Source organism: Macrobrachium nipponense, chromosome 2, assembly GCF_015104395.2.
Source record: "Macrobrachium nipponense isolate FS-2020 chromosome 2, ASM1510439v2, whole genome shotgun sequence".
NCBI lineage: Eukaryota > Metazoa > Arthropoda > Malacostraca > Decapoda > Palaemonidae > Macrobrachium > Macrobrachium nipponense.
In genome coordinates this window covers 96,840,572-96,866,353 of record NC_087201.1, presented here as the reverse complement: position 1 = coordinate 96,866,353, position 25,782 = coordinate 96,840,572, and the positions used below count along the sequence as shown (strand labels likewise).

General features: G+C 39.5%; 1 protein-coding gene across 2 annotated transcripts in view; it reads right to left on the bottom strand.

The window, feature by feature from the left end:
• Positions 1-25,782, bottom strand: part of LOC135220814 (microtubule-associated protein Jupiter-like) — a 92,262-nt gene that overhangs the window by 48,988 nt on the left and 17,492 nt on the right. Inside the window, exon 1 of one of the 2 annotated variants that reach the window (XM_064258338.1) lies at positions 17,884-17,960. The exons of the other annotated variant lie outside the window; for it this stretch is intronic. Within the exon in view, the coding sequence (XP_064114408.1) occupies positions 17,884-17,945 (62 nt within the window). The 5' untranslated portion in view covers positions 17,946-17,960. Of the gene's footprint in view, positions 1-17,883; positions 17,961-25,782 lie in introns of those variants that run through there. 2 annotated transcript variants of the gene reach the window in all.

Below are 25,782 nucleotides of genomic sequence, written 5' to 3'. Positions count from 1 at the left end.
CCATCAGACGATTCTGCTGACACTGTAAAACAAGGACACTTGAAGTCTAACTTTTTATGAAAATTCCCTGAATATGCAGCGGGAGGGAGAGAAGAGAACGTAGGGAGAAGGGGGGGCGGGGAGTTTGTAAGGAACGGGAAGGGGAGAAGTTAGTGGTCATGGAACGCTTTAAAGAGGGATGGAATCTTCTATCTCTGACGCCCCCCACCCCTTCAAACAACCTCCCCAACACTAGACGTACGACGGTCAATTAAATACATGCAAGAAATAATCAGGTGGGCCTAACAATGATTTCATATCATTCTTTAACTCCTTGACAAAAATCCTTGACAGGGAGGTTCCCTATCTCCTACCACCTCTCTATGGGGAAATGACAAAGCCACTATATGCCTAGTTAACCAAAATGAACCTTGAAAACTTCCTCCTAATACAAGAGCCCGGTTCTTTAAAGGAGTGTGGCTGGAAAATAAAAGCCAAAATACCCATTCTCTTCTGGCACGAATAGTAGCAACATGATCAAGGACGCAAATCTCACCTTTATCTAATACAGGAAAGGATAAATACAACTTTTGGCTTGGGTTTTCCTTCAATCAAACCCTAGAATCAAATTGTGATTGACAGATTGTTTCACAGAACTGTTTATATTACGAAGACGAAGGAAAATGCAGATACTGTTACATCACCATTTTAGAGAGAGAGAGAGAGAGAGAGAGAGAGAGAGAAATTGTTTTTTTTCTAGATTTAGTTGGCCTTATGCCAGCACGGGCTCTTGCTCCTATAGCAGCCCGTAAGAGAGAGAGAGAGAGAGAGAGAGAGAGAGAGAGAGAGAGAGAGAGAGAGAGAGAGAGAACGTATAAGTATGCATAAACGTATAGATATTATTAAGACTAGAGTATATGTGTTCCACAAAGGAACGCAGCAAATTGACGCGTCAAGGCGCTATCGTAACTATTAGGCTCAACAGTCACTGCTGTACTGTCTCTTTAAAACACAAACTACGTCTGTCTGCTGTTGTTGTTTCTTCCCAGGAAGACACCCGCTGAGGCAAAGGAGATATAGCAGCCTCACACCTGTCGCAGACTTCCTGTCTGCGGGCAGAGCGCACACTAATGAATGGCAAAGTTTTAATTTTTGAAAATGACAAACCCGCTAAAATCTTAATCCTCAGAGATAAACAAGTAAAGAAGTAAACGCACTTGAACCAACTCAACACACATTCAGCTTATTGTGACTAGACCACCAATCTCCGCATTCGAAGATAAGCATCAGCTCTGATCTGATGGAGTGAAGATGCCGCCTCGGAAAGCCTTCTCGCGTTTAATGGCACGAAAAGTCTGGAACGCCGGATTAATGTTAACTACGTCACCGCTGCTGTTCTGCTAAGATGACCAGGATGCCCGGAAGTGGTCAAAATCCTTCTACGAAGGCAGTCAGGCCCCTTGATGGAAGTTGGGTGAGAAGGCCCTGTGGGGGTGGGGGAAGAGAGGTCAAAATATCCAGGTTCCAGCAAAAAACTCAACGCGGTCGTTTCACACGAATGACACCACCTGCCTTCAAAACCGGAGAGAGAGAGAGAGAGAGAGAGAGAGAGAGAGAGAGAGAGAGAGAGAGCCAGCCATTTCAAATTGAACTCTACAGTAATCGTCAGCTACAAATGAAACTGTAATGAAGATATGTTTTTATAATGATGGACGGTGGAAATAAAAATCTGTACTTCTAAACTACGAGTAAGTGTTCTTTGGACGAACTGTAAGCAAGTTTGGTAAGACCCCATTTACTATGTTATTAACGTAAGAACGCAAAATTTGTACTTTAATGATGGAAATTCCTGGAAATGAACAGGAAATTGCTACTGAACAATTAAAACCACCACATGAAATAACGGAATCGCTCAGACACCGTGTGAGAACAATCGAGATTCGCGTCAGGCTTGAATTCTTTCCAATCACCGGGAATTATTCGAGATTTGTTCGATACAGCCAGTTTAGTCCTGGGATCCCTTCGCAAACTCGCACAGATTCCATGCGCATACACAGATGTTGCTTGGCTCTTAAATCTAGCCTTTCGAGTGTCTTATAATTTCATTTCACACTACCAGGAGAAACACTGACGATCAGTGGTGGTGGAAAAATGAACAATGACAAAATCTGCCAAACGAGACAGGTACACACGAGGAATTCTTTATAGAATGGACTCATTTTGAGCAATTCCATTATTTTCGAAAGAGGCTTAATCACTTACTCGTTTGAAGACAACATATCAAGTGCTTCATTGACATGAAACTCGATCCTCGATGTAAAATGAAGCCCGCAACCCCGCCCCTCCCCCCCCCCTTTTTCTCTCTCTTTTTTCTTCATCATTTTGGCGAGGGGCGACCAAACCACCTACCTACTCCCTTATCTAACAGGGCCTTCAGGAATGTAGTGGAAAAACCGGCACAGCCCGGTGGACAACTAAAGCAAAAGCAAGCTGACTGACTGAACAGAACTCATCTGTGAAGGATTTCTGTAATCAACATGCAAGCCCAAAAATTGTGAAAAGAAAACATGGCCTCGAGGCTTACTGAAAACACGCAGGAACACCATCCATACTCAGAGAAAGAAATCAATGGTTCCCTTCGACCAAAATCCACTTTAAGTGAGCTTTCTTCTTTTCTGAGAATCGCAGTGCTTAGCAAAGTTTCATGCAAAGTCCATTTGGAGAAATTCTCCCTACGATTCAACATCGAGACTCTGCTCTTAGAAACCTTTCGTTTCATATATATCCGTTTTAGCAATGTAGATAAAAAAAAAAATAAATAACCGAGCTGAATGAGTCATCATTAATATTACTTTTTTTAAACAAACTTTTAAAAATGAGATTCATCTAAGAGGGAGAACGAGACAGACGGACAGAGACAAACACCCAAATCCCCCGGCCTTTCCCAGAGTCATGTCTCCCAATAACGAAGAAAAACACCTTGTCACTCGAGCGATGCTTGTGTGTGAGAAATCAAGAGTAGGTCAACCCCAAGTGCCCCTGGCCCCTTCCCCCTTCAAATCATGCAAGGCTTCCTTCCTTTCAGAGACTCGCTTCTTGTCCTCATTTAATATGCAAGTTTCACGAGCGATATAAATAACCCAGATATAACACCTTCATGGACTACTTATTGGCATTAATATGGTTAAAAAGTATAATGAATACATGATTTCAGCAAAATTCTTAAAAGTTAACTGACGAAGGTTGATAAAACGCTCCAAGCAATTTGGGTCTTTCTAACCCTTGCACAGAATAACTACCCCTTCTCCTTCAAATTCAAGTCTAAGGTTTTAGCTGCATTTGCCCAGTCTCATTCTGCTCTAACAATTTCACTAGCTACGCAGAATATACTTATGCCCACACTCTAAAGCAGCAAGTATGACAGTAAAGACCATGTCATATAAAAACTGCCACAAAAAATAGTTTGTAACCTCAAAACCCGCACCGACATGCAACCTTATATTTTCCCATCAAGCTTTTCGTAATAGAGTTGTGAACTTACTGGGTATTTTGAGTAAACTGAGAAAGATCCTTCACTTGACACAGACAGACAGGAGGAAGAGTCCCGTTTTTTGTCTTCTCTCGTTGTTAGGACAGTAGAACTGACGTAGATTCAAGCTCTGGGTAAAATGGCTAATGAAGACGAGGGGAAAAATCTCTCCGAATCAAATCAAGTCAGTCTGCAGCAACATTAACAGCCAGGTTGCATTGTAGCATTGGCTTCCGCAGCTGAATCAAGCAAAACTGAACGGTGGCATAAACAGTCAAGTTTAAGAGCAGAAAACCATCAAGTGGGTTTCTTTGGAAAGCACCAATACAAAATTGGTTTCACAACCTTAATATTTCGCGTAACTGTTTATAAGTTTCTTCAATAAAAGCCAAACCCTTGCGTGATATAGGAAGCTGTGTTTAACCGAATATATGGTCGTTAAAACTAGCATTTTCAAACACCGAACCGTGCTCAGAAAAGTAGCTACAGGCACTGACCATGTACGTGTGCTCTCTGGGCTGGAATCATCTTTTTTCAAGATATGCCACAGGAAGACCCACTTCTGGCAAGGAGGAAATAAGAACCCAGCGAATCTTATGAATTGGACGACTAAGATCTCAGTTAGTGCATTTGAAAAAAAGCCACTTTTTACAGAGGCCTTATTAGATCACTGCATATCGACGGAGCAGATATACTGCTCCAAAAGGAAACTACATTTATTACCTATTCCAATTACAGGGTTTCAAAGAAAGTGATCTACATATTAAAATATGAAGTGGAGTGCACATGTTCAATATACATCAACGCAGCAACACTAGTGGTACTTTTGATGGTAAAATATCCCTATCATAACAAATACTTTTAGAAACTAAAACCCTAAATATCTACATTTTAACACAGAGTACTGCATATGGTCGAGTTCAGTAGCGATGCAAATATTTCATTCTTATGAGAGTAAGACCACCGCTACTACAACAATGCAACTAAGTTAATGAATCACCTAACGGTTTTTTAACGCTGTTATTGACAGAATAATGCCGAGAAAATCAACTGCATCCGTCAAGAAAAAAAGTATTAGCGCATTGTCATGTCCTGTCCTCGAAAGCTAATTGAAAAGACCCTTTGTTCCTTGAATAACTTCATAAAAACCTCAGAATGCAGCGACAAAATTTAATTCATATCAAACTAGACATGAGCCTCGTGGTTACGCTCCTATTTTTTATCTTTTTATTTTTAATATTCCAATACTGATGACCACTGCTGCTCTTCTGACTAAAGCTAGCCATGGCCATGTTTAACTAATATATATATATATATATATATATATATATATATATATATATATATATATATATATATATATATATATATCATGTGTGTGTTTGTGTAATATATTGATAGTTTCAATACATTCGGGAGACTATCCGGAACTGAGAGTAGCTAACAGCAACATCAAAAACAAGACTGCAAGTATATATTTTGTCACGTTAACGGGTTTTGTATCATTTGTTTTTTATTCTACAACGGGTTGAAAATTAGATTTAAGAAAAAAAAAAAACATTTATCCCTCATTCAATGCCAATTCCGACAATGGTATTTTCATTATAAAAAAAAATGTATCCTTCAATCAAAGATAATGTCTCTTCCTTATTGTAAGAGCATCCACAGCCTCAAGACCAAGACCACCGCATACGGCCTCCGGACGAAATTCTCCTTGGAACTAAACCACACAGACTCCTTTCTAGTGCCGACATTTATTGGGGCGGGAGATCAATAATAAAACATTGTTTTCTCGGACTTTTTTCGAGCCTTCTCAGAGGTTGCTTTGATGGCCTGCCCGATCTTATGCTTCCAACAATCAAAATGCTTAACCAGCCACAAGCTTTGGCGAAGGTTACTAGACTACACTGAAATGGACAGGACTTCATGCCAAGCATCTCTATGAAAACAAGGGGTTTCAGGATATACTATATACTTCCCAAGTCGGCAAAAATTGACCTCCCGATTTTGCAATCTGTACTTCTGGCAACGTCAGGGGGATTTATGAGGTTTTTGTCAGTCTTCGAGGATACACAAGCGGTGCTCATTTCCAACTATCAGAGGTTTGCAAATTCTCGTGAATTTTTATGCCCCAGAATTTTGTTTAATAAGTTTTACGCTGAACGCCTCCTCTGAAGTCGAATATTTACAGTGGTTAAACCGGTTTGTTTCTAAACGAGACCTTAAACTCTCAGGCAGCTTGGTTGCAATACTACGCTGAAGAAGATTCATTTGTCTAAGTATAGAAGTTGGTAAAAGTTATCTTCCGATCAACTTGAATGCGGAAAATATAAATTCAAATATACAGTAAATACTTTTGAAATTCTAAAATGATTTTATTGATTCTTTGAAATGACTTTATTGGTTCTCTTTCTCAAAGTTTTTATTTTTTACAATGGTGCCTATTTTGTTGGGATAAGGGTAGAACATTTTTATCGGGTCAAACATAGCTACGACCCAGTCGACTGACCACCACGCACATGACTCGCAGCTTAGGTTATCTGGGGCAGAACCATGTTAAGTACAGCTGAAGACCTGTCTGAAGTGGTAGACTAGTGAAAGACAAGAGATTCGGTGCATACAACAAACCATAAAAAACCTTTCTCATACGTGACTGTACCCTGTATCCTTTCCTGAAACAGATAGCGATCACTACAAAGACATTTCCTTCATCCAGCACCAACTCGCCGCCTCCTCCTCCTCCTCCAACCAGGGATTTCGTCAACGCCGCAAGTTCTGGCAAATTACTTATGTGAATCACTTTAACAAATACCTGGGGTAAAGTGACGAAGGAGCGTGAGCGTTATTTACATGAATCAACGTTTCGACATCCCAGAAATGAGTCAGATGCTGTGACAAACATTGCTCATGTGGTAGCGACTTCTTTTTTGTTCAGTTTCTCCCTGCTTGTTCAATATTACTAAGAATGGGTTCTAACGGAATGCCGTTACTTCATTAACCAAAACCAAAGGTAACAAACTTTAAACATTAGTCACACGAAGAATAACATTTTACTGTTTTAGAGATTGTTATACAGTATTAATTATATATAATATATATATATATATATATATATATATATATATATATATATATATGTGTGTGTGTGCGCGCGCGCGCAGACTAACGACAACTCTATCAAATCTTGCAGACAAACTAGCACAATACAAAAAAGTATCCTTTCTCTTACCATCACCTACTTACCTATAATACGAACTTCCTGTCATTTATAAAATACAAAGTTATTTTTTTACGGCAAATGAACAATTCATCAAAATATAGATCTGACAAGGACAAAACGTCATAAAAATATTCTTACTTAAATAGTTGAAAAACAATGAACAAAACTGCACGTCTTCTCTAAAACGAGGAACTGTCCGAACTCTTGAGTTTTGACTCGCGATGTCTTGAAAGCGCCATCCAGGTAAAAGCCTAACCTGAACTACCTACAAATTTTATTGGGTTATGTTCAAGGCCACTCTCCTCCCTCTCGCAGGAAGTCCTGGTTTCCGGTGACTCAAGTCTCAGCCGGGTGGGGTTGGGGGTTGCCGGGGGGTGGGGGTGGGGGGGGGGGGGGAAGTTAGGTCTTGTAAAATGATGCTCCTGTTGACAGGAAGTCAAGGAAGGGGAACACTCTCAAATGACTAATGTGAAATGACTGAATACCCTTTGCTTCCAGTTACGTGTACGGCAAAATACTAGTGACTAACGGTAGCACAAAACAGTCTCTTCTATAATAGGCTGATAGAAATAGAAAGGGAAGACTAAATAAACTTAAGTGAACATAACTACATATCACACACATGCACTGAGCACTTCTCCATCTTCGTAGCCTTTTAAACCTCAACATTTTAAGCACCCTGTTATCTTACAGTCTGGTTGTATATTTCACAATATTCACCAGAGTATTATTGACATTTCGTAAACAAATATTGAAGACGTATGAAAATTCATTAAGTTATTATGAATGTCAATATGGCTACATCTGAATTATAGTAATTATAGGAATCCATTAGTAGGGTAAACCCCGTAATACGACAAGACTCCACTACCTTGGGAGAGCAATTATGGAGTTTCTTCTCAGCCGTTTCAAGTTACTTGTGTTACCAAACTAGGGCCTTCCTTCATTTGACACGGATTTTGCAACTGAAGCCGGGCATTTGTGGAGTATTCGTCACCCGAAGTATTATACCAAATCATTTCTCGCCTTTGAATGTCAATTGTTACTCCTTTAATGGACTTCTGCTTCCTGCGTATTTCATTTTTACTTTGTGCGTAAGGGCCTTCACTGAATAATACCTAGCAAAATAAAAACGATGCTAAGTATGTATATCTGCAGCAACCAGATTCAAATTGACAATATATGCGACATGTATGTGTGCAGAATCCTCATTCAAATTTACAATACAGCGTCTCATGACAACCACCACCACACAGCAGGTTGGTTGTATCTGCTCTGCTATTCCGTTCTGTTCGTAAAGTACAGCCTAATATCTAATTCGACAATCGTCATCTCGTCATAGCGGAGAAAGGGCAAATAGAACTACGCGATGTACGAATAGTATACGCGTGATAAAATTGGTTTCCTTTCTAAATACCCTTGACACAAAATTCAATTTAGAAGGTCCTACGTCCATAGAAAGAGAGCCTCTAACGAAACGAAATACAACGGATCACGTACGTTAAAATATCATGAATCATTATATTTCCCCTTTGTAATTACACTCTTAAGATTGTTCAATTCTAAGATACCGCTATACTGGAAAGTAGTGTTATAATGGTCATGGTAATTTTGTCATTTGTACAGATACAGCAAAAAACCGTTTGGCAAAGTGAGATGCTATCTTTAAATAAGACTTTGCAAACCTTTGAACCTTTGCAATTAATATGTATCAGATTGTTAGTATAATCTTTCCAAGTCGAAAAAATAAAAAGTTTACCATTTACAACTCGATGGAGGGTTCAGTGCCCGAGGGCAGGCAAGCACGGCGAGCTAACTACTCCAAGGCCGGCGAGGATGGAGCATATGGAGTCCAAGGTTCGTGACAACATACAAGGTTCAGTGCCGGAAAGCAGGCCTACATTCAGTGGGGCAAAGGCTGGAAAAGTGACCAAGAACATGCAAGACCACAGTATGAAGCGTGACCCACGGGAAGGCTAGTGTGGGCCAGGTAGTGTCTAAGGACACGTTTGTAGCGCAGGTCAAGTGCCCAGCTGCACTTGGTCGTCGAATGCCCAAGGGCAAGCAAGCATGGAGCAGTTTAAGTGGCCACCGTCAACGAGTGAGTAGCTGATGTCCCAAAGGGAAGGCAAATCCCAAAGGTCAGGTAAGCAGGCGGGGTTAAGTACCCATTAGCAATTGCGCATGAGGAAAGTCCAAAGGACAAGGACATGAGTGCCCAGAGGCATAGACGCACGGAGGGGAAAGTGCCCAGGGGCAGGCATGCGTGGAGGCTAAAGAGCACATGGTCAGCTAGCGTGGAGAGAAGTGTCTAAGTAAACAAGCAAATAACGAAAAACTCCAGATGGCAGGTGTATCTGGAGGGAAAAGTTCCCAAGGGAAGATGTACCTGGGAGGAAAAGTTCAACAGCGGATGGGAAAGTTCCAGGGATAAGCGTACCTGGCAAATCTTGTATGGAAAGCTATGCGGGGAAACATTACAAGGGGAACTGCAATGGAATGCTATGCGAGGTTATTAAAGTAGCGCTATGAAAAATTCGGGTAAAAAAAAGTGCTGGAAAAACGAAAGTATGAAATTTAAGAGTAAAGCAAGCAAGAAAAGGCTCTAATCCTTGGAATGTGTACGACTGGTTCAAGATGTGAAGTATAGGAAGCAGCAGAACAAAATCGTTCCGGTTCACCTGACGTACATTTTCTCTTGTCATGACACACACCACTGCTCATTTTCATGCCGGAACCTCTTTAAAGGCACTATGGCCTCAGTAGGGTCAAACGCACGCACGATCCTAAATGGAAAACAAAATGAACTCTCTCTAAAGAACTAGACAATCCCTTTCATGCCGCCTATACCGCTATTCACTCACTCACTCACTCGCACACAATCCTTCACCTGTACTTTACATCAATAGGGTTATTACCACCAAGGATGAAGACAGTGGCTTGGGGCTCCCACAGAAATACTGTAAATTTAAACAGAACAGAAAGATAGCTCAACTAATTCTAAGAAAACATAAGCCCAAAATCCAAAGAAAGCCATAAGAGAGTTTTACATGAATGGACTCTTTCTTTTTAGACACGAAGATTCTCAAGTGTTAATTGCTGTGTCATTTCCGGGCTGTTGTCTGAGTCTTCAAAGCGAAGAAGACTCTCTAAAAAAAATCCTCCAAGAGAATGATTACACATTTCGGCACGGCCACATTGAGAGAGAGAGAGAGAGAGAGAGAGAGAGAGAGAGAGAGAGAGAGAGAGTGAGGAGAGAGAGAGAGAGAGAGAGAGAGAGAGAGAGAGAGAGAGAGAGAGTGGTTCCATCTCAAGGGAGTGGGGATTGCCTCACTCAAGTCGAAGATTCGGTAATTATTTGTAGTATTTCCTCCTACTGTTTAGACCTACGCCTTGAAGACTAGCATCGCAATGTTCATCTGACAAGACATTCAAGTGCTTTTCTTATTTTCAAACAAATGCACCATTTAATTATGGCTGAAATAAGAAGGGCAATACAATATACAAATAAGCTTTAATACTGTTTATTACAGCTTTTAATATAAAAATATTTAGAACCAGTTACCAAGGAAAAGGTTTTCGGTTTTAATGGATATAGCATTACAACTGATATAGAGTCCTTTATTTTGTGCACAAAATTTATCGCGTAGCCTATTCGTCAGGTCATCGTTTTATCAAACAACGAAGATACACGTTTTTTCCCCCTCAAATTAAATTGCACTCTCCGTTAGTTCTATTTGGCTGCACCTTATGTTGGTAATCAAGTGCCTATTACTAGTCTAATCAATGTTACCTGTAGTCTGAAAATGATCTTCATCTACGCTGATTGAGACCACTCACTATCAATCTGTTGCTCTGTTACATAAACTTGAACGCAGTTTTCCAGAGTCTGCTGGGGTCACGATGCCAAACATAAACGAGCTTTACAGGTTGTTATAATATATCATTGAGAGAGAGAGAGAGAGAGAGAGAGAGAGAGAGAGAGAGAGAGAAGAGATAGTGGAGAGGAGAGAAGAGAGAGAGAGAGAAGAGAAGAGAGAGAGAGAGAGAGAACACCCGATATGACTAGACCTGATTAGATACGAGAAACCGTGTAATGAGTTTATTTAAGTCCAGTTATCCGCTTTGCAGGGGAGGAAGCGAGAGAGACAGAAGGGGGCGGGGGATTAACATAACTAGAAGTTCTTATTTTCACATTCACAAAACAGAAAGGCGTAACACGAGATGCCATGTAAAATTGTTTTTGTTTGGAGCACTCAATCCTAACTTTTTTATCCTAAATATCTTTGAACTTTAATAACCACTTGGAATGGTTGCAATGCACTGGCTGATTTATGAACGGTGTACTGTAGTTAAATACTGAAAAAAGATTATTCTCAAATATATTTACTTACCTTCCTGGGCCAACAGAACTGTTAGGAGATTCTTACCTGAAAAATAAAATAAAATTAAATGTCAAATATATGCCAAGGATCATGAACATATAAATTATCTTCAACTTAAGACAAGCCATAAAAAAGTGGTTAAATCACTTCTTATATAACAAGGAGGAGGGAACACCACACGCACGCTTCCTGACCCCAAGGAGAGCACAGCCACCGCCATCTTGCACCTGCTACATACAAGTGAATGGCATCATATTAACAGCAGTCCCCGCTGAAATGCCTGCATTACATTGCAGGTACCCGTAAGTACTGTAAAAAACTATACATGGAATGGATACTTTATATACTCCATGGTTAAAAAAATAAATGACATCCCGAATGACTCACTGACTTAAACCATATAATGTTCTACTTAATTCACCATCACGTAGTTTAACCTAAAGTCGCCAGTTCGTAAGGAAAAAGAAGGGAGGGTGGGGGGTGTAAAAGTATGGTATCTGAGCTGCTAGTCCCGACTGCCTGCAAAACATTAAGGTATCAGAGTAATTCAGTTCAAAAATTATGCCCAAACCAAATTAATTTTAACTCTTCATCCGTACACATCCACAGACTCATTCTTTAAATGAAAATTTTACTTCCAATTGCTGTAGGGTCATGTAAATCCTCTGTCTATGTATGATGATGTATGTATATATATATATATATATAATATTCATATATATAGATATAATATATATATATATATATATATATATATACTTTTGACGGAGCGCACGCTCAAGACCTTTTCAGGCTCAAGGAAAAATGACCAAATTCCTGACCGTCAATTAAAATTTAGGCATATGATAAAGTCATATAGGAAAATTGTGCAAAAGAAAATCATACGAAACTGACGAGTAATAATTTAAGAGATGATGCTCAGAATTACTGCAGGATGCTGGTCCATCTGTGCGTGAGTGGGGAATCTTATATTTTTGTGGTACAATAAATGAAGGAGAACGCATCCTACGAGATGTTTGCGCCACGGGTTACCAAACTGATAATATTGGGTGCGGTATATTAGTGATTCGCGATAGAAATATAGGCAACCTCAACCTCTTTCGATGCTAGGAATGAAATAACCTGAGGAGGTTGCAATCTCTCAGAAGTGAAGAATAAAACCAGGAGACGGAAGGAACTTACGTTATCCAGATAACTAACATAACCTAGTGAATAAATTCCAAAGGAAAACATGCACACTAATAAAAATAATGATCTAGTCATTGAATCAATAGCTAAAAATCTTAAGAATACCAGAGAATCACTACTGCTGCTGGTCTAGAAAGCTGAAAAATTAGTGTTACGTAACATCTGCCGACAGAGAGAAGCTATGAGCTGCCAGAAAATTCAAAGAAAATACCGCACGAAATCAAATTTACAAAATTAAAAAAATTGTATGCACTAGCGTGATTGGTTAAAATGCTGTCATTTGTCTGAGAAAGCGTTTACTGTCAAGATATTCATCACGAGAAACTCCAAATTTGAGGAAAACGAAAAATAGGATGAAACGTAGGTCTCCCATACTGACAAGGATAATTCTAAAATACAGATTCGATAATCACAAGAGAAAGGTTAAAGATGCAAATGCCATGTAACACATTTTGGACTACATCTTTAATGATTTCGAATTCTAAAGTTCAGTGAATAACATTACCATACTAACAGAGAAGCATATGAGAAGAGTTAACAGTGTATAACCAATAATTTAGCATTGGAATCTGTCAATTTAGTTAGCCCTGCTATAAGCAAATACATTTTCTACGATCCATACTAACAGAAAACGGGCAAATTTTGCACGGAATACTACAAGAATTGCATACTTACTCTCAGCGACTAGTTATAATTACCACAGGAAAAAATCCGGACTTCTGCTTTAATACTAGTAAAATATTTTACAATCCTGGAAAAAAATGTTGTCCGTTCAAAGGGAACAAAGGTATAGCCCCTGGCAATCTAGCAACTCGTCTTGTATTAATTAGGCCACCAATGATGTTGGTAAACCAAATTCTATTTTCAATTGCATACAAACATACAATGTTCCCTCATCCAGATCTTATCTGCCTTAGGCTTTTACCTTGGAAACCAAAAGTGCTTACAGACCCACCGTTAATGTTTATGAAAATATTTCGTTAATTCAACGTTATTTAATTCTAAATCTTTTCCCCAGCAAGTCTGTCTTTTAAATGGCAGGTACTCAAGATTGTTTCCTCAAAAGCAAATAACCCAATCCATACGTAGTTTATCATTAAATGAAAATGTTGTTTTCACTAATTACTGTAGTTTCTAGATCTGGGAATTTGTAACTCCCCCTTTAAGGAACTTAATTCTTAAAAGCATCCGATGACTGAATAAATAAGACAGTTTACTTAGCTACTGCTTTTTATAAATCCACAATTTGATTGTTAAATTCAAGCGAAGACCATTGAATAACGAAAACGCCAATTTACCAAATCGCTCAAATAATAATAGATATCATCATTCCTTGTATATACTTGTAAAATTCGATCAAACAGCTGTGAAGAAACTTTCCTTTGAAATTACGTTCCCAATGACAGCTAGAACTTGTGCTGCATGAATATAGACAAATGCAAGTAGCCACGAATAGTTTAAGTCCAATAAAATCTATTACTTCAAAAATTCGCTTACATGTTTGCCGTTTACATAGAACGTAAATCAGCCCGATCAAAAAATGAAATGAAAATCATATGCTTCAAAAGGGTTCAAAGACACCTTTGAGGTCAAATCTTCGCCACATCCTCGCTCCCCCAAAAAGGAAGGGCTGACCGATTTGGTAATGGGAACTGGTCAAGGGCACCGCAAGTAGTGAGGGCACTTGCCAACTTTCTCTCGGGCAGCATTAAAGGATTCCTCATCGGTGGTGCACCCTGGGTACCAAGTGCTTTACAATCATCATTATTATTACAGGGCCATCTTCATTCAAGTTATATAGTATGAGCACAAATTTTGGAATCATGATGAGCGCTATCTGAAAAGCTAGTTTTCTATCTAACGACAAGTTAACAAGTCTATATTTATTGCAAAGCAAACCTAAAACAAAAACAAAGTAACTTTCAATCATAACGACTTTCAGCCGCCAGGCGGCGAGAGAGAGAGAGAGAGAGAGAGAGAGAGAGAGAAGAGAGAGAGAGAGAGAGGAGAGAGAGACTTTGCTCCCTGACAGTCCCACTGAAGGAGCAATGCCAGACAATGGAAGCCAGTCAATACGGCAATGCAGCAATCTCAAAACGATTCGGATAAGCATAGAAATGTGACACCTTAAACGTGTCTAATAGAAGCCGAATCCACAACTGACAAGGTGTAAACTACCATCGGTATCAACATGCACGGGTGGAAAACGTTCTTAAAGATGACAGTTCAACTAGCAACATGACGGTTTGGAAAATGTTTCAAAATGCACACATCAATGTAACAGGACATTTCAATACTTCAATCCCAAAAAGGTCTCACTCTGTTTTATTTATAATCTAATACATTTCGAGACCTTATTGGAACTTCCGTTACGAGAAGGCAACGAAAAATCGTCTAGAATTATAATGAAATAATAGCAGTTACTAGTCAACACAGAGAATTAATTCTACTACAACTGACTTTGCCACAGAACATGTAGCAAGTCATGTCTGGGCATGACACCACATTTTTTTTCTTTTTTGTCATTACAACTGTTGGTCAGGCTACCAGGACCAACAAAAGGATGGGGGACCAATGTACTAAGGGCAATACTGCTCAACTCGGGCGTAATTGTGTTAATAAACCAGTTTCAGTTTCCAAGCCAGAAGCTTAGTGCTTAGTAAACACGATAAACAAGAAGAAAACCTTATCAAGTGAACCCCTCGGCATTAAAGCAACAGACGAGCAGGTACACCCACAGCTGCTAACGTTGCCTCTCTTTCAAGCAGAGTTGTAGTATTGATTGCCCAGACACACCACTCCAGTTCCGGGGTCCGTGGTACGGTAAAAGTGTCTCACGATTTGACTCATGAGGTTACTGGAATAAGTGGGCTAAGTAGAGGAAAATGGAGATTTCTAAGTAATCCAAGTTTTAAGCGTACGATAGCAACATTTCATCAAGTCTCACAAGGATGGTCCATTAGGTAGTGATGTGAGAGGCTTGCGTCCACGAGACATCTTAAAAGAAAGCTCATATACTATGCTATGCTTTTTAGAGAGAGAGAGAGAGAGAGAGAGAGAGAGGAGAGAGAGAGAGAGAGAGAGAGAGAGAGAGAGAGAGAGAGAGAGTCCATCCCAAGAAAAAGAGCAGCATCCACCCACTGCAACTGTTGAAAATGAACACCTAAAGCTGCAAATATACGGATGTCGACTCTGGTTTTATTTAAATCTTTATAAAGAGCATTTTTTTTCACTGACTTTTACTCACTGACATGGGCTTCATTTGAAAAATACTGAGTATATTTTTTAATCCTGTCACCTTCCCCTAGGTCACGGAAAACGAAATCTGCACCGAGCACGTGCCTCTTCAAGATATTTAAATTCAAGGCGGCCATATTTTCCTGCAATATGGCACACTTCGAGATAAGCAGAACTTGTCCCTATAACCGCATACGTTGAAACATTAAAACTATCTTTAAAGGAAACTTTCTGCCATCCTTCCCTAAATAGGTAAGATTCAATTTTTTCTATCAAAATCTTTTGAAGTCTCAATATCACCGGGTTCACGCGAACTTCTGCATTTCAATGACACTTTTGGTACAAACGCTTTTAAACGTTGTGGAATTAAATAAACCTGTTTAAACTTGACTATTTCTTGTTATACTCTTACGTAAACATATTCAACAGGCAAGTTAACAACTGGTAGCTCAGTGTCAGTTGATAGAGCCGTCAATGCACCTCATGTGGTGCACCTTCGGTATTACTATGAAGGGTGTTTCCATCAGCCCCATTCTTATTTTCTTCATTTCTTGCTGTTCAAGCTATTACTTCTTCGTATAAATATGGGATTATCTCCTAGTTGCAACTTTTGACCCTCATACCTCATCTCCCTAATTGTCTGGATCTCTATCTTACTCTCCGTCTCCTATTTTTAATGTCTTAAACGGTGAATGGCTTTAAGTGCCCCAGTCTGTTTTAGTCAAAATCTCAAGAAATGGAAGCAAATTGCGTGCAGAGGATTAGGTGAGAAAAAGTTGATACTCCGTGTATCGATGCAATACTTTATGAAAGGCAAAACTCATACTGTATTCCAAGCATTACTAGTCGTCTGAACGACGAAAGTTCAGCGACAGTATAGATTTACCTTACAAAACGTGACACGCAAACCAATTATATTCAGGTTTCGTCTTGCAATTTGCCTACGCAGGTACGAATGTTTCAGTTTCAGCAAACTTGATCAATTTTAAGAGTACAAAAGACTTTATATAACCTTTTAATTATGATATGCATCATTTCGGGTAAACATCAATCAAGCTCGAAAAAATTTAACTAAACTGTAAACTAAATTTCTAACATCTAGCAACTGTAGCCAACGGACGATATTGTACTGCCTCACGGTATTTTCCGGTTACTGTTCTTTCACGATTACTTCAAGGATACCCGAGGCAGGTGATGCAGGGCCAACGTCTCCTTAAGCTGCGTAAATCAGGTTACAAAGACCTATTCGTGTTTCTTTGCACATAACTTTCAGGTTACTTTCGTACCTGCTCCCGTATAAACTGCATTTTACGAAGTCCTAAGTGAAGTCGAAAACTCAATACCTTTTTATAGTTTTCAGGTAGATATTTCTATACATACAGCGGCTATGTTAAACCCCGCACCTGTTAAATTTACTCAAAATACGAGTCCGGCTAAAACGGGCGAAGAGAACCCAAGTAAGTGAAGACACCAGAACCAGTGTAGCCAGGGGCAGTGACCAGGGCAGGGGAGGGAAGAGCGGAGGTGGCAAAGCCATTGACGTACTGCCTTAGTAACGTACATCACCAATACAAACAAAGCCCATTTTCACGTCACGTACTACGTCTCTGTAACTGGGGGTTCATTCACCTATATGACATATAGGTGACATGGGAATGAACAATTTAATACATCAGGGCCAATAGGAAATACACCAATCAGGTTTAGGTTAAATTTTAACTAACTTGCACAACACAGGATACCTCGTTGGACCAAAAAGCTTGCTTCAAAACTCAACTTCCATACTTCACACTCCCAGCAGTTCAGGTCAAAGAAATAAAGCTCTTTTCCCCGGTTTATTTAATATAATGGTGTATTCGCACTTGAAAAATCAATAATTTTGAAAACTAAAATTCCTAACGTGCAAATGAACCTAGTCTATTCCGGCACCTTGTGTCGGAGAGTTTATTTAAATTCTTTAAACCCGTTATGTTGAGGTAAAATTAGGATACACATGTGAAACCCTTGAGAGAGAGAGAGAGAGAGAGAGAGAGAGAGAGAGAGAGAGAGAGAGAGAGAGAGAGAGAGAGAGAGAGAATATCTGTAAAATCAAGGGGTGGAATCATTCCTATGCAAGTTATATCAAGCAAACTGAAGAGGATTTTCCATTTTTACAAAAGCGATTCAGTCCACCGTTCAACCTCAATCAAGAGTAACACAAATTCATTCTTAATGAATATACTTGGTCTGTATACACAGACTGCTTAAAAAACAACTTAAGCCCAACAAGTTTCCAGATGAATAACACTGCCGTCCTGTAATTTACGGTGCCATATTGAAACAATACACAAGACTGTCTTAGCTACCAGTAAACATCTTTGTTGTTCGACCCTGCCGATCCAGAACCAAATGGTGAGAGCGCTGACATTTTCAAGTAGTGACTTATGGATAAACTGGTTTTGTCTCTTCGTCCACTTCGAGAATCGATAACTGCGAACGTCGCTCGTCGAGATCTAGCTGAACCTCGCTCATGTCCACACTACCAGGTACCCTTTTTTGGTGGAATGCTCGACTTCTCTTCAGTTTTATTATTCGACACCTATCGTCCTCAGAGTTACCCAGTTTTGCACAAACTTAGGCACTTCGCCCTCGCCCCTTCTGGTTCGAGACAATTCTTACACTATTTGCGGCACTCAGACTCGCATGAACTTAATATACCCAAATTGAGTTAAAGCTTATTATTCCCTGTTATGAAGCAATCCACAGTTAGCAAATGCAGTTTCCCAACTTCGAATAATGTTTTGTTACAATCACCACTACATTGCTTCAACGTATCAACAATATCACCTGTGGCAACAAGTGACATTTTCACAGACGCTTAGTTGTACAACGGTGTTTTCAATCCTACTTTCTATCTGGAGGCTGTACGGAAGAATTTATATTGACCTACAACATAAATTCCTTAAAATGTCATTGCACAACTTTCATTATTCCTTTCAGACAAGTTTTATTAGACAACCCCAGAGAAAACTGGAAAATCAAAATACATCATTCTTCGGGATAGGCCTTTCACTCTTTTGGAGGCTGTACCACTTTCAACCTCCATTTAGCATCTGTTCGACATCTGTCAGGAAAAATATTAACCCAAAAGTCCTTTCGTAAATGTTGTAAACACAAATGAAAAGCAACACATTCCTAACTTTGACACAAGATTTTATAAGGCCTTCTTATTTAATCAGCTTCTCTATAAAGGCCAAAAATTCAAAATAAGTAACAGATACCATTTGGTGCCAAGAAAGCAAACTCTCAACCTTAAGTGACAAACATATTCGCGGAAGGAGCATGAATTATTCACGCAGCCAAGTGAGTCACAAAGTACTCACTCAATAGCGAGGTCAATGACCAAACCACGAGCGAATTCTGTTCATTTCTGCACTGAATGCAACATGCATTGCATTTCTTATGAAAAAGCAAGTGTAAGTAAGTAATGTACTCAGAATTTTTACTAAAATTCGTTTTACGAAATTGAATGAATCTAAAAGGTGGGATGAAGATTCCTCATCGTGGCCGTCGTTTTCGTACGTGACTTAATGCGGAGCACCGACCACTCACGTCTGCTATTCTCTCTCTCTCTCTCTCTCTCCATATTGCTACCACGCTCAGCAGTCTATTAACTACTAATCAGATCAAGCTTTGTTCGTCTCAGGATCGAACGGGTCTACTCGGTTTACAGAGAGAGAGAGAGAGAGAGAGAGAGAGAGATACTAATCAAACCACCAGTGGCAAATTTACTACGCTTACAGAAGTGATTTTAATAAATCTACCATATAGACTGAAGGCTGCATTACTTAATGATCAGATACTTCACGAATTACATAAAGGAATCGCCCAAACCTTAAGCACGGGTCCATCTAAAATACTGTGATGCTCATAACACTAATTCTCTAATGGCTCATCTTGGACACCCAAGAGAGAGAGAGAGAGAGAGAGAGAGAGACTGCAATCAGTTATCGCAGGTAGCATTTAAAATACGCCGAGTCATGTAAAAATTGCGCTTGGTTATGGAAGCAAGGTCATTTCTCGGTGAAAGGTCCCCAGAGCGTCATGTCATCTGAACTCGCATATCCCTTTGGCCCTCTCACCACAGCTGGTCAACACTTGCGGGTTTCAAAAATCTAAACGAAACATTTAGCATTAAACTCACTCTCTCTCTCTTTCGCAGAAACACCGAAAGCACACTTCAAGAATAAATCTCTCAAAATCTTTATAATGGAGGAATTAGGAGTTAAGGGTGCACTATGACCTACGTATTTGATTAATTACTTCCCAGACTGGAAGTCTGCTCTTTTATTCTCTTTACAAGTTTGGGAAAACGATATCTACTCAAGATCTTTCCCCAACAAGTGGAATTTTTTTAATGACTCAACATTCCGCAGGTTTAAGTGAATGCAAATTGACACGTTTGTTACTAACAACAGCACCCTCCAAATACTCGAAACTTTTGATTGAAGGTTAAATCGATAATATAGCCATTTTAAACAAGGTTGCTTGACATGACTACAGGGAGGAAATACCTCAAACTGAGAAGTCTCTTAAACCACACCTAAACCATCCACCAACCGCCGCCCATTATCTGAACTCCACCCTCTCCAGGGCCTTATCTTGAGGTACTTCTGGCGAGAGAACAGAGGCCTTCTCATGATGTCCGACCTCATTCTTCCCCCCTCAGTTTGTTTGTTTGTTTGTTAACATCTGATTTCGCAACAACGCAGTGGTATCCTTAGGTGAAGCATTCTTTTCTTTACAGGCGAAAAGATCACAGCTATTCGTGACCACTCAATTCTGACCATAGATTAAGTACAATACATTTGAATGTCAGCGTCTTTTATCTCCCTACACAGGTTTAGTTTCACGAGGACATTACCTGCTGTAATATACCAACACATAGCCAGTTGATTAGTTTAGTACACAAACATATTCGTGGTACACAAACAGCAGCATATTTATATCACACAAATCCGTATCATTACCCATTAGCATTTACAGCACTCACGCTACAAAACAGTTAAATGCAACAAAGAATAATTCAGGTAAGATATGCGAAAATATGGAATCTTAAAATATTGAACTCTAAGCCTTATAAATTGAAACCACTAGGATTTAAAGCTCGACGGGTACATAACGCCCCAAATGAGTTACATTCAGTCACGATTTGCCTTTCACTTGTACCATGGAAGACACTTCAAGGCTACTTACTCTCTCTGTCTAATGTATACACTTGCATTTTTGAGGCTGCACACCTGAATTTTTATGCAAAAAGCAATAGCTACACTGGGTATAATTCAAGTTAATACATAGTCGCTATTTATTCAGCAAGAGGCTATGGCCTGTTTATAAACGCAAATATTAATAGTAGAAGGCTACTTCATCGGTTATTCTAACCGAATTATTGGAAATTTAATACATACGGAACATGTAAAATAATCTCCCATTTTTAAGTTCAAAACTAGATTGCCTTTTGCTATGGGCACCCTTTGATTAGACCTGGCCAAATCAGATCAGCCAGTAGGAACAACAAAGAGGGCGGCGGTTATCATGGGCGTCGCACGGGGGCGTTGCCCACCTCTTACATATTTGGTACAACACGATACGTGTTGCTGACTGATGCCCCTCTGGCACTTCCTTATAGTTTGTGTCCACCCTTTTGCCTAAATCTCAAAACTACATTCCATGCATTACGGCGGCCCCCCACCCCATTTTTGTTTTGTTTTGTTTTACCTTCAGAAAAGCACCAGCTCATCAAAATGAGTCGACTAACAGATTCAGAATTTTCATGTGTTAATCTCACACGAATGAAAATATCTGAATGAGACACAAAGCAGTAAGAAGACTCTAGGTCCGATAAAGCATTTTGTTCCCTAATGGTCTACTACTTTTACATTAATTACGGTCAGTACATCAAACCAGCAAAGCAGTCTCGATGTACTGAAAAACTTAACGACGCATTATGTAAATGATGTACGGGTGCCCTATGGTGTAAGGAAAAAAAAAAAACACCTCATAGGTTGGCCTTTCAAATCTTTAAAGCTATAACACAGTAGAGGCAAAATTCGATACAGATTAGCGTCAGCATTTCATTGAAAACCAGCACTTTTAGAATTATACTTAATAATTATCACAGTTGCGATGCCGAAATTTTATTTTCACACTACTACAAAGTTTGAGCTTCAATTGGAAGACAATAAAGGCCATAAAACTGGCACAGCCGTCAAAAACGAAACTAATCCTCCTGTTAAAATTCCAGCTACTGATAACAAATACCTTTTATACTTAAAAGTTTAGACCTGTTGCCTCCTTGTTAAGCCAAATAAAAGATTGATAACTTGACTCAAATCTGCTTTTATTTGTACTTCAAAATACTACACTTGAACTCAAGAAAAATTATGACTACTCTCCTCGTAAACGTCAATGCTAATTGACTCTCCATATACAACTATGTACTTGAAAGGTCTTCTTTTCCACAGGGACTATACCTCAAGGGAGCCTAACAGCTGAATCGACTTACGCACTTGACTTTTCATTCACCTGCCCAACATAACCTTCCAACCAGGCTTTTTCACAAACAAAAACAGAAGCCAGTTGTCTCAAGTACTATTTACCCCTTCCAAGAAACCTTAGGAAAAACGCTGACTATCGCCTCATCGAGCGCAAAGTATGCTCCTAGTATTACAATTTCCTTTCGCCTTACCCAACCGGAGGACTGACAGCTCTAGATTTAAGCATGGGGATCACATGAATTTTTACCACTAACCACCTTTTCAATGACGAAAGATTAATAACGATAAGGCAGGACACACTTAAGAAGAAATTGAGGTCCCATAGTCATTAGTACCACGAGCGTCCTAGACACACAGAGAGAGAGAGAGAGAGAGAGAGAGAGAGAGAGAGAGAGAGAGAGAGAGAGAGAGAGAGAGAGACGCATAACTAATCTAGCAGTAAATGGAAAGGAAGTGGAAGAGGAGGGGAAAGGGCATATGATTTACAGTTATTCGAGAACTATGGCGACCCTAACGATTCCCGATCTTCATATTCATAATACTCGTACCTTCTTTCACAACATGCAAATCTGAATACCGTCGAAGGCTTGGCAATGCGTCATCGCTGAACCAATACTGGATTGATTATTAAAAAGAACAAAAAAGAAAATCAAACCTAGCTAGCGTGCAGTAGCGATTTGAAAAGGTTAACCTACGACACTTTACAAGATTGATGAGGCGACAACCTTTATATTGTACGTCAGAAGGAAAAATACTTTATTTAAGTTCATGCTTACATATTGATACCATTATTAACATTTGCTTCATTGAACCTTAATGCTCCGAAGCTCCGCAACCGCACACTAAAAAAAAAAAAAAAGAAAAAAACACAAAACTCTAAACTGTTGACTGATAACTGGCTAACGCAAGGCAAACAAATCCATAATGCAAGGCCTTGAATGGTTACAGGAAGAAATGAAAAGCTCCGCAACCGCCCAACTTCCTACGAATTCCGGAGAGCCTTGTGTACAGACAGGAGAGGATCGCTAACAGATGCACGAGGCCAAACACCATCCTAAAGAGATCAACATCCCCAGTGTCGGGCTGGAGGTCTGCAGAGGTGGTAGAGACCCAGAGAATCATTTTTGCCAAATTTGGCCACAGTCTGGGCCAAACCAGTACTGCCTGTCTCGGAGGAGGACAAAAACCCTGGCCAGCTCCTGGCGGCAACCCGAAGTGACAGGTAAAGGAGGATGCCATCGACGCATTAAATAAAAAGGTGCTGAGCTTTATCGATGTTTCTTATTAGCAAAACAGGCAACACCAAGGAAATAGCATTGTGGCACCCAAGACCGAAGGCAGATGATTATGAACAACTTCCCATACTTTAGGGAAATATCACAACTCTCCGTATTTCATGGGTAAATCACTGCTTACAAGACCACTTTTGTTCATTTATACAATTCACAATGTAAGTTGCTGAATCATAAAAATTTTAAAGGTATAGCACACAATGACGTAGCCCGACATGTATCTTGGAGTAACCTACCGAATCAAAGGACATCACGAGTGTCATTAGTGAACACTGCATGCCGAACTGGTATTAATACTGAACAAGCTCCAACATCTTAATTGTCGAGTAACCTAATAACATTAGAATCACGACCAAACCAGGTTACTAGACTGTTTTAACTACTTTTAGAAAAGAAGAATTATCCTTGATGATTCTTACTGGATATCAAAAGGTTGTCGACCACTGATTTTAGATATAAAAAAATTGTTTACCATCACTTGACCAATATTTAACTGACCAGCAATGCTTCTTAGATATCCAAAACACTGATGACTGTCAAAGCTGCTTCTATGTAAAGGACTACTGATCACCTAAGCTTTAGAATGAAAAAATGTGAACCACCGCTTTTTTTTTCTTGGTGGGGGGGAGGGAGGATGTGAATATTTCAGCTAAAAATGCTTCTAATGTATTGACAAAGTCACCCGCAGATGTCTATTGCATCTTAAAAAACTGTTGCCAATTACGCTTGTCACCTAAATTTTCTTCTTTGAAAAACAAAAACTAAACAAACTAAAAACTATCACCTAAAAAACGTCGAGCACCATACTTTTAAAAATTGTTGACCACGGATGTTTTCTGAATAATTTAAATAAATGTTTCTAGTTAATTGACTTCGTATGCATGTCACATTAACAATTTTGACCATTGACACTTCAAGGATTTAAAAATACTGACCCCTATTGATTGGATATCTAAGAATGACGTTTCTTTGATATAATATAAAAATTGGCGATTACCTGTGCGCCTCTTGGAGGCGTCAAAATGTGACCACCAATACTACTTGTTTATCTCGAGCATTTTTACCAGAGATGCTTCTGTGATCGACAACTATTCGCCACTATTGCGTTTTACATATCTAATATTGTTGGCCACGAATGTTTCTTACACTGAGGTTTACTGACGTCATTAAGTCCGATCGAAATCATGTATTAGTGTAAATAATATTCTTGCAATACAAACCCATCAAGGCAAATACTATTAATACAAGATTCCCATTAGCTAAAAAAAAAATCTGTAGTTATCCACCTGCATATTTATAAAGTTAAAATTTACAACAGCCAAGCACAAAACAAAACCTTTTTGACCTCTTGAAAAATGTTCAGGTTAACGACCTACTGAACCACTCAGTAACAATGACAAAATGCATCTGTAACGCTCAACCCAAATTAAAAAGATTCTCTCTGCTCTCAAATAGGGAATACTACAAATAATAAAACTTGTTACTTACTATTGACTAGACAAAAACTGGCAAACTCAAGCACACAATGCATTTGGCCAACACAAACACCCGGTACGAAATCCTCCACTATCAATGGTCAAGAAGCCATATGCTAGGGGGTGGGGAGGAATACAGACAGAAAACTTTTTTTGTTTTACGTTACATGGAACCAGTGGTTATTCAGCAACGGGACCAACGGCTTTACGTGACTTCCGAACCACGTCGAGAGTGAACTTCTATCACCAGAAATACACATCTCACTCCTAATGGAATGCCCAAGAATCGAACTCGCGGCCACCGAGGTGGCAGGTCAAGACCATACCGATTACGCCACAGACGCTCACAGAAAACTTGTGAATTACAATGGATAAGTATTTATCGAGTCAGTAAAAACTTGATCAAGAGAGAGAGAGAGAGAGAGAGAGAGAGAGAGAGAGAGAGAGAGAGAGAGAGAGAGAGAAAGCAACCACACCTCACACGTGACGAAACGAACTGGATGTGGCTGTGCGTTGAAGGAGGACAAATGACCTTGTGAGAGTCCTCTTTCACGAGGCATGTTTACAGACAGGTAAAAACCGCTGTTCCTAGGGGGGAATTCTTAAACAAAAAACAAAGAAATCTGTGACTCATCATGGCAGGTGGCTTTTTTCTTCCTAACTACAGTACCCCTTTTCTCGATGACTGAACTACAATTCCAATCAGACACCAGCACGGCAGTTACATAATATCTGCCCAGCCATCCATAGGATACTAAACAATTTACCAACAAGAGAGCGTTCACACTCCATGAAATATTTTTAAAGCAAAATACGAATCTGTGAACACTTAACACAATAAAAAAAACTAAGTCATTAAACTTTAGAGATTTTACGTGCGCAGAAAGTCATCGTACGGGTAGGTTCCTATCACCGTTCACAAACAAACTTGAATGAGCTTC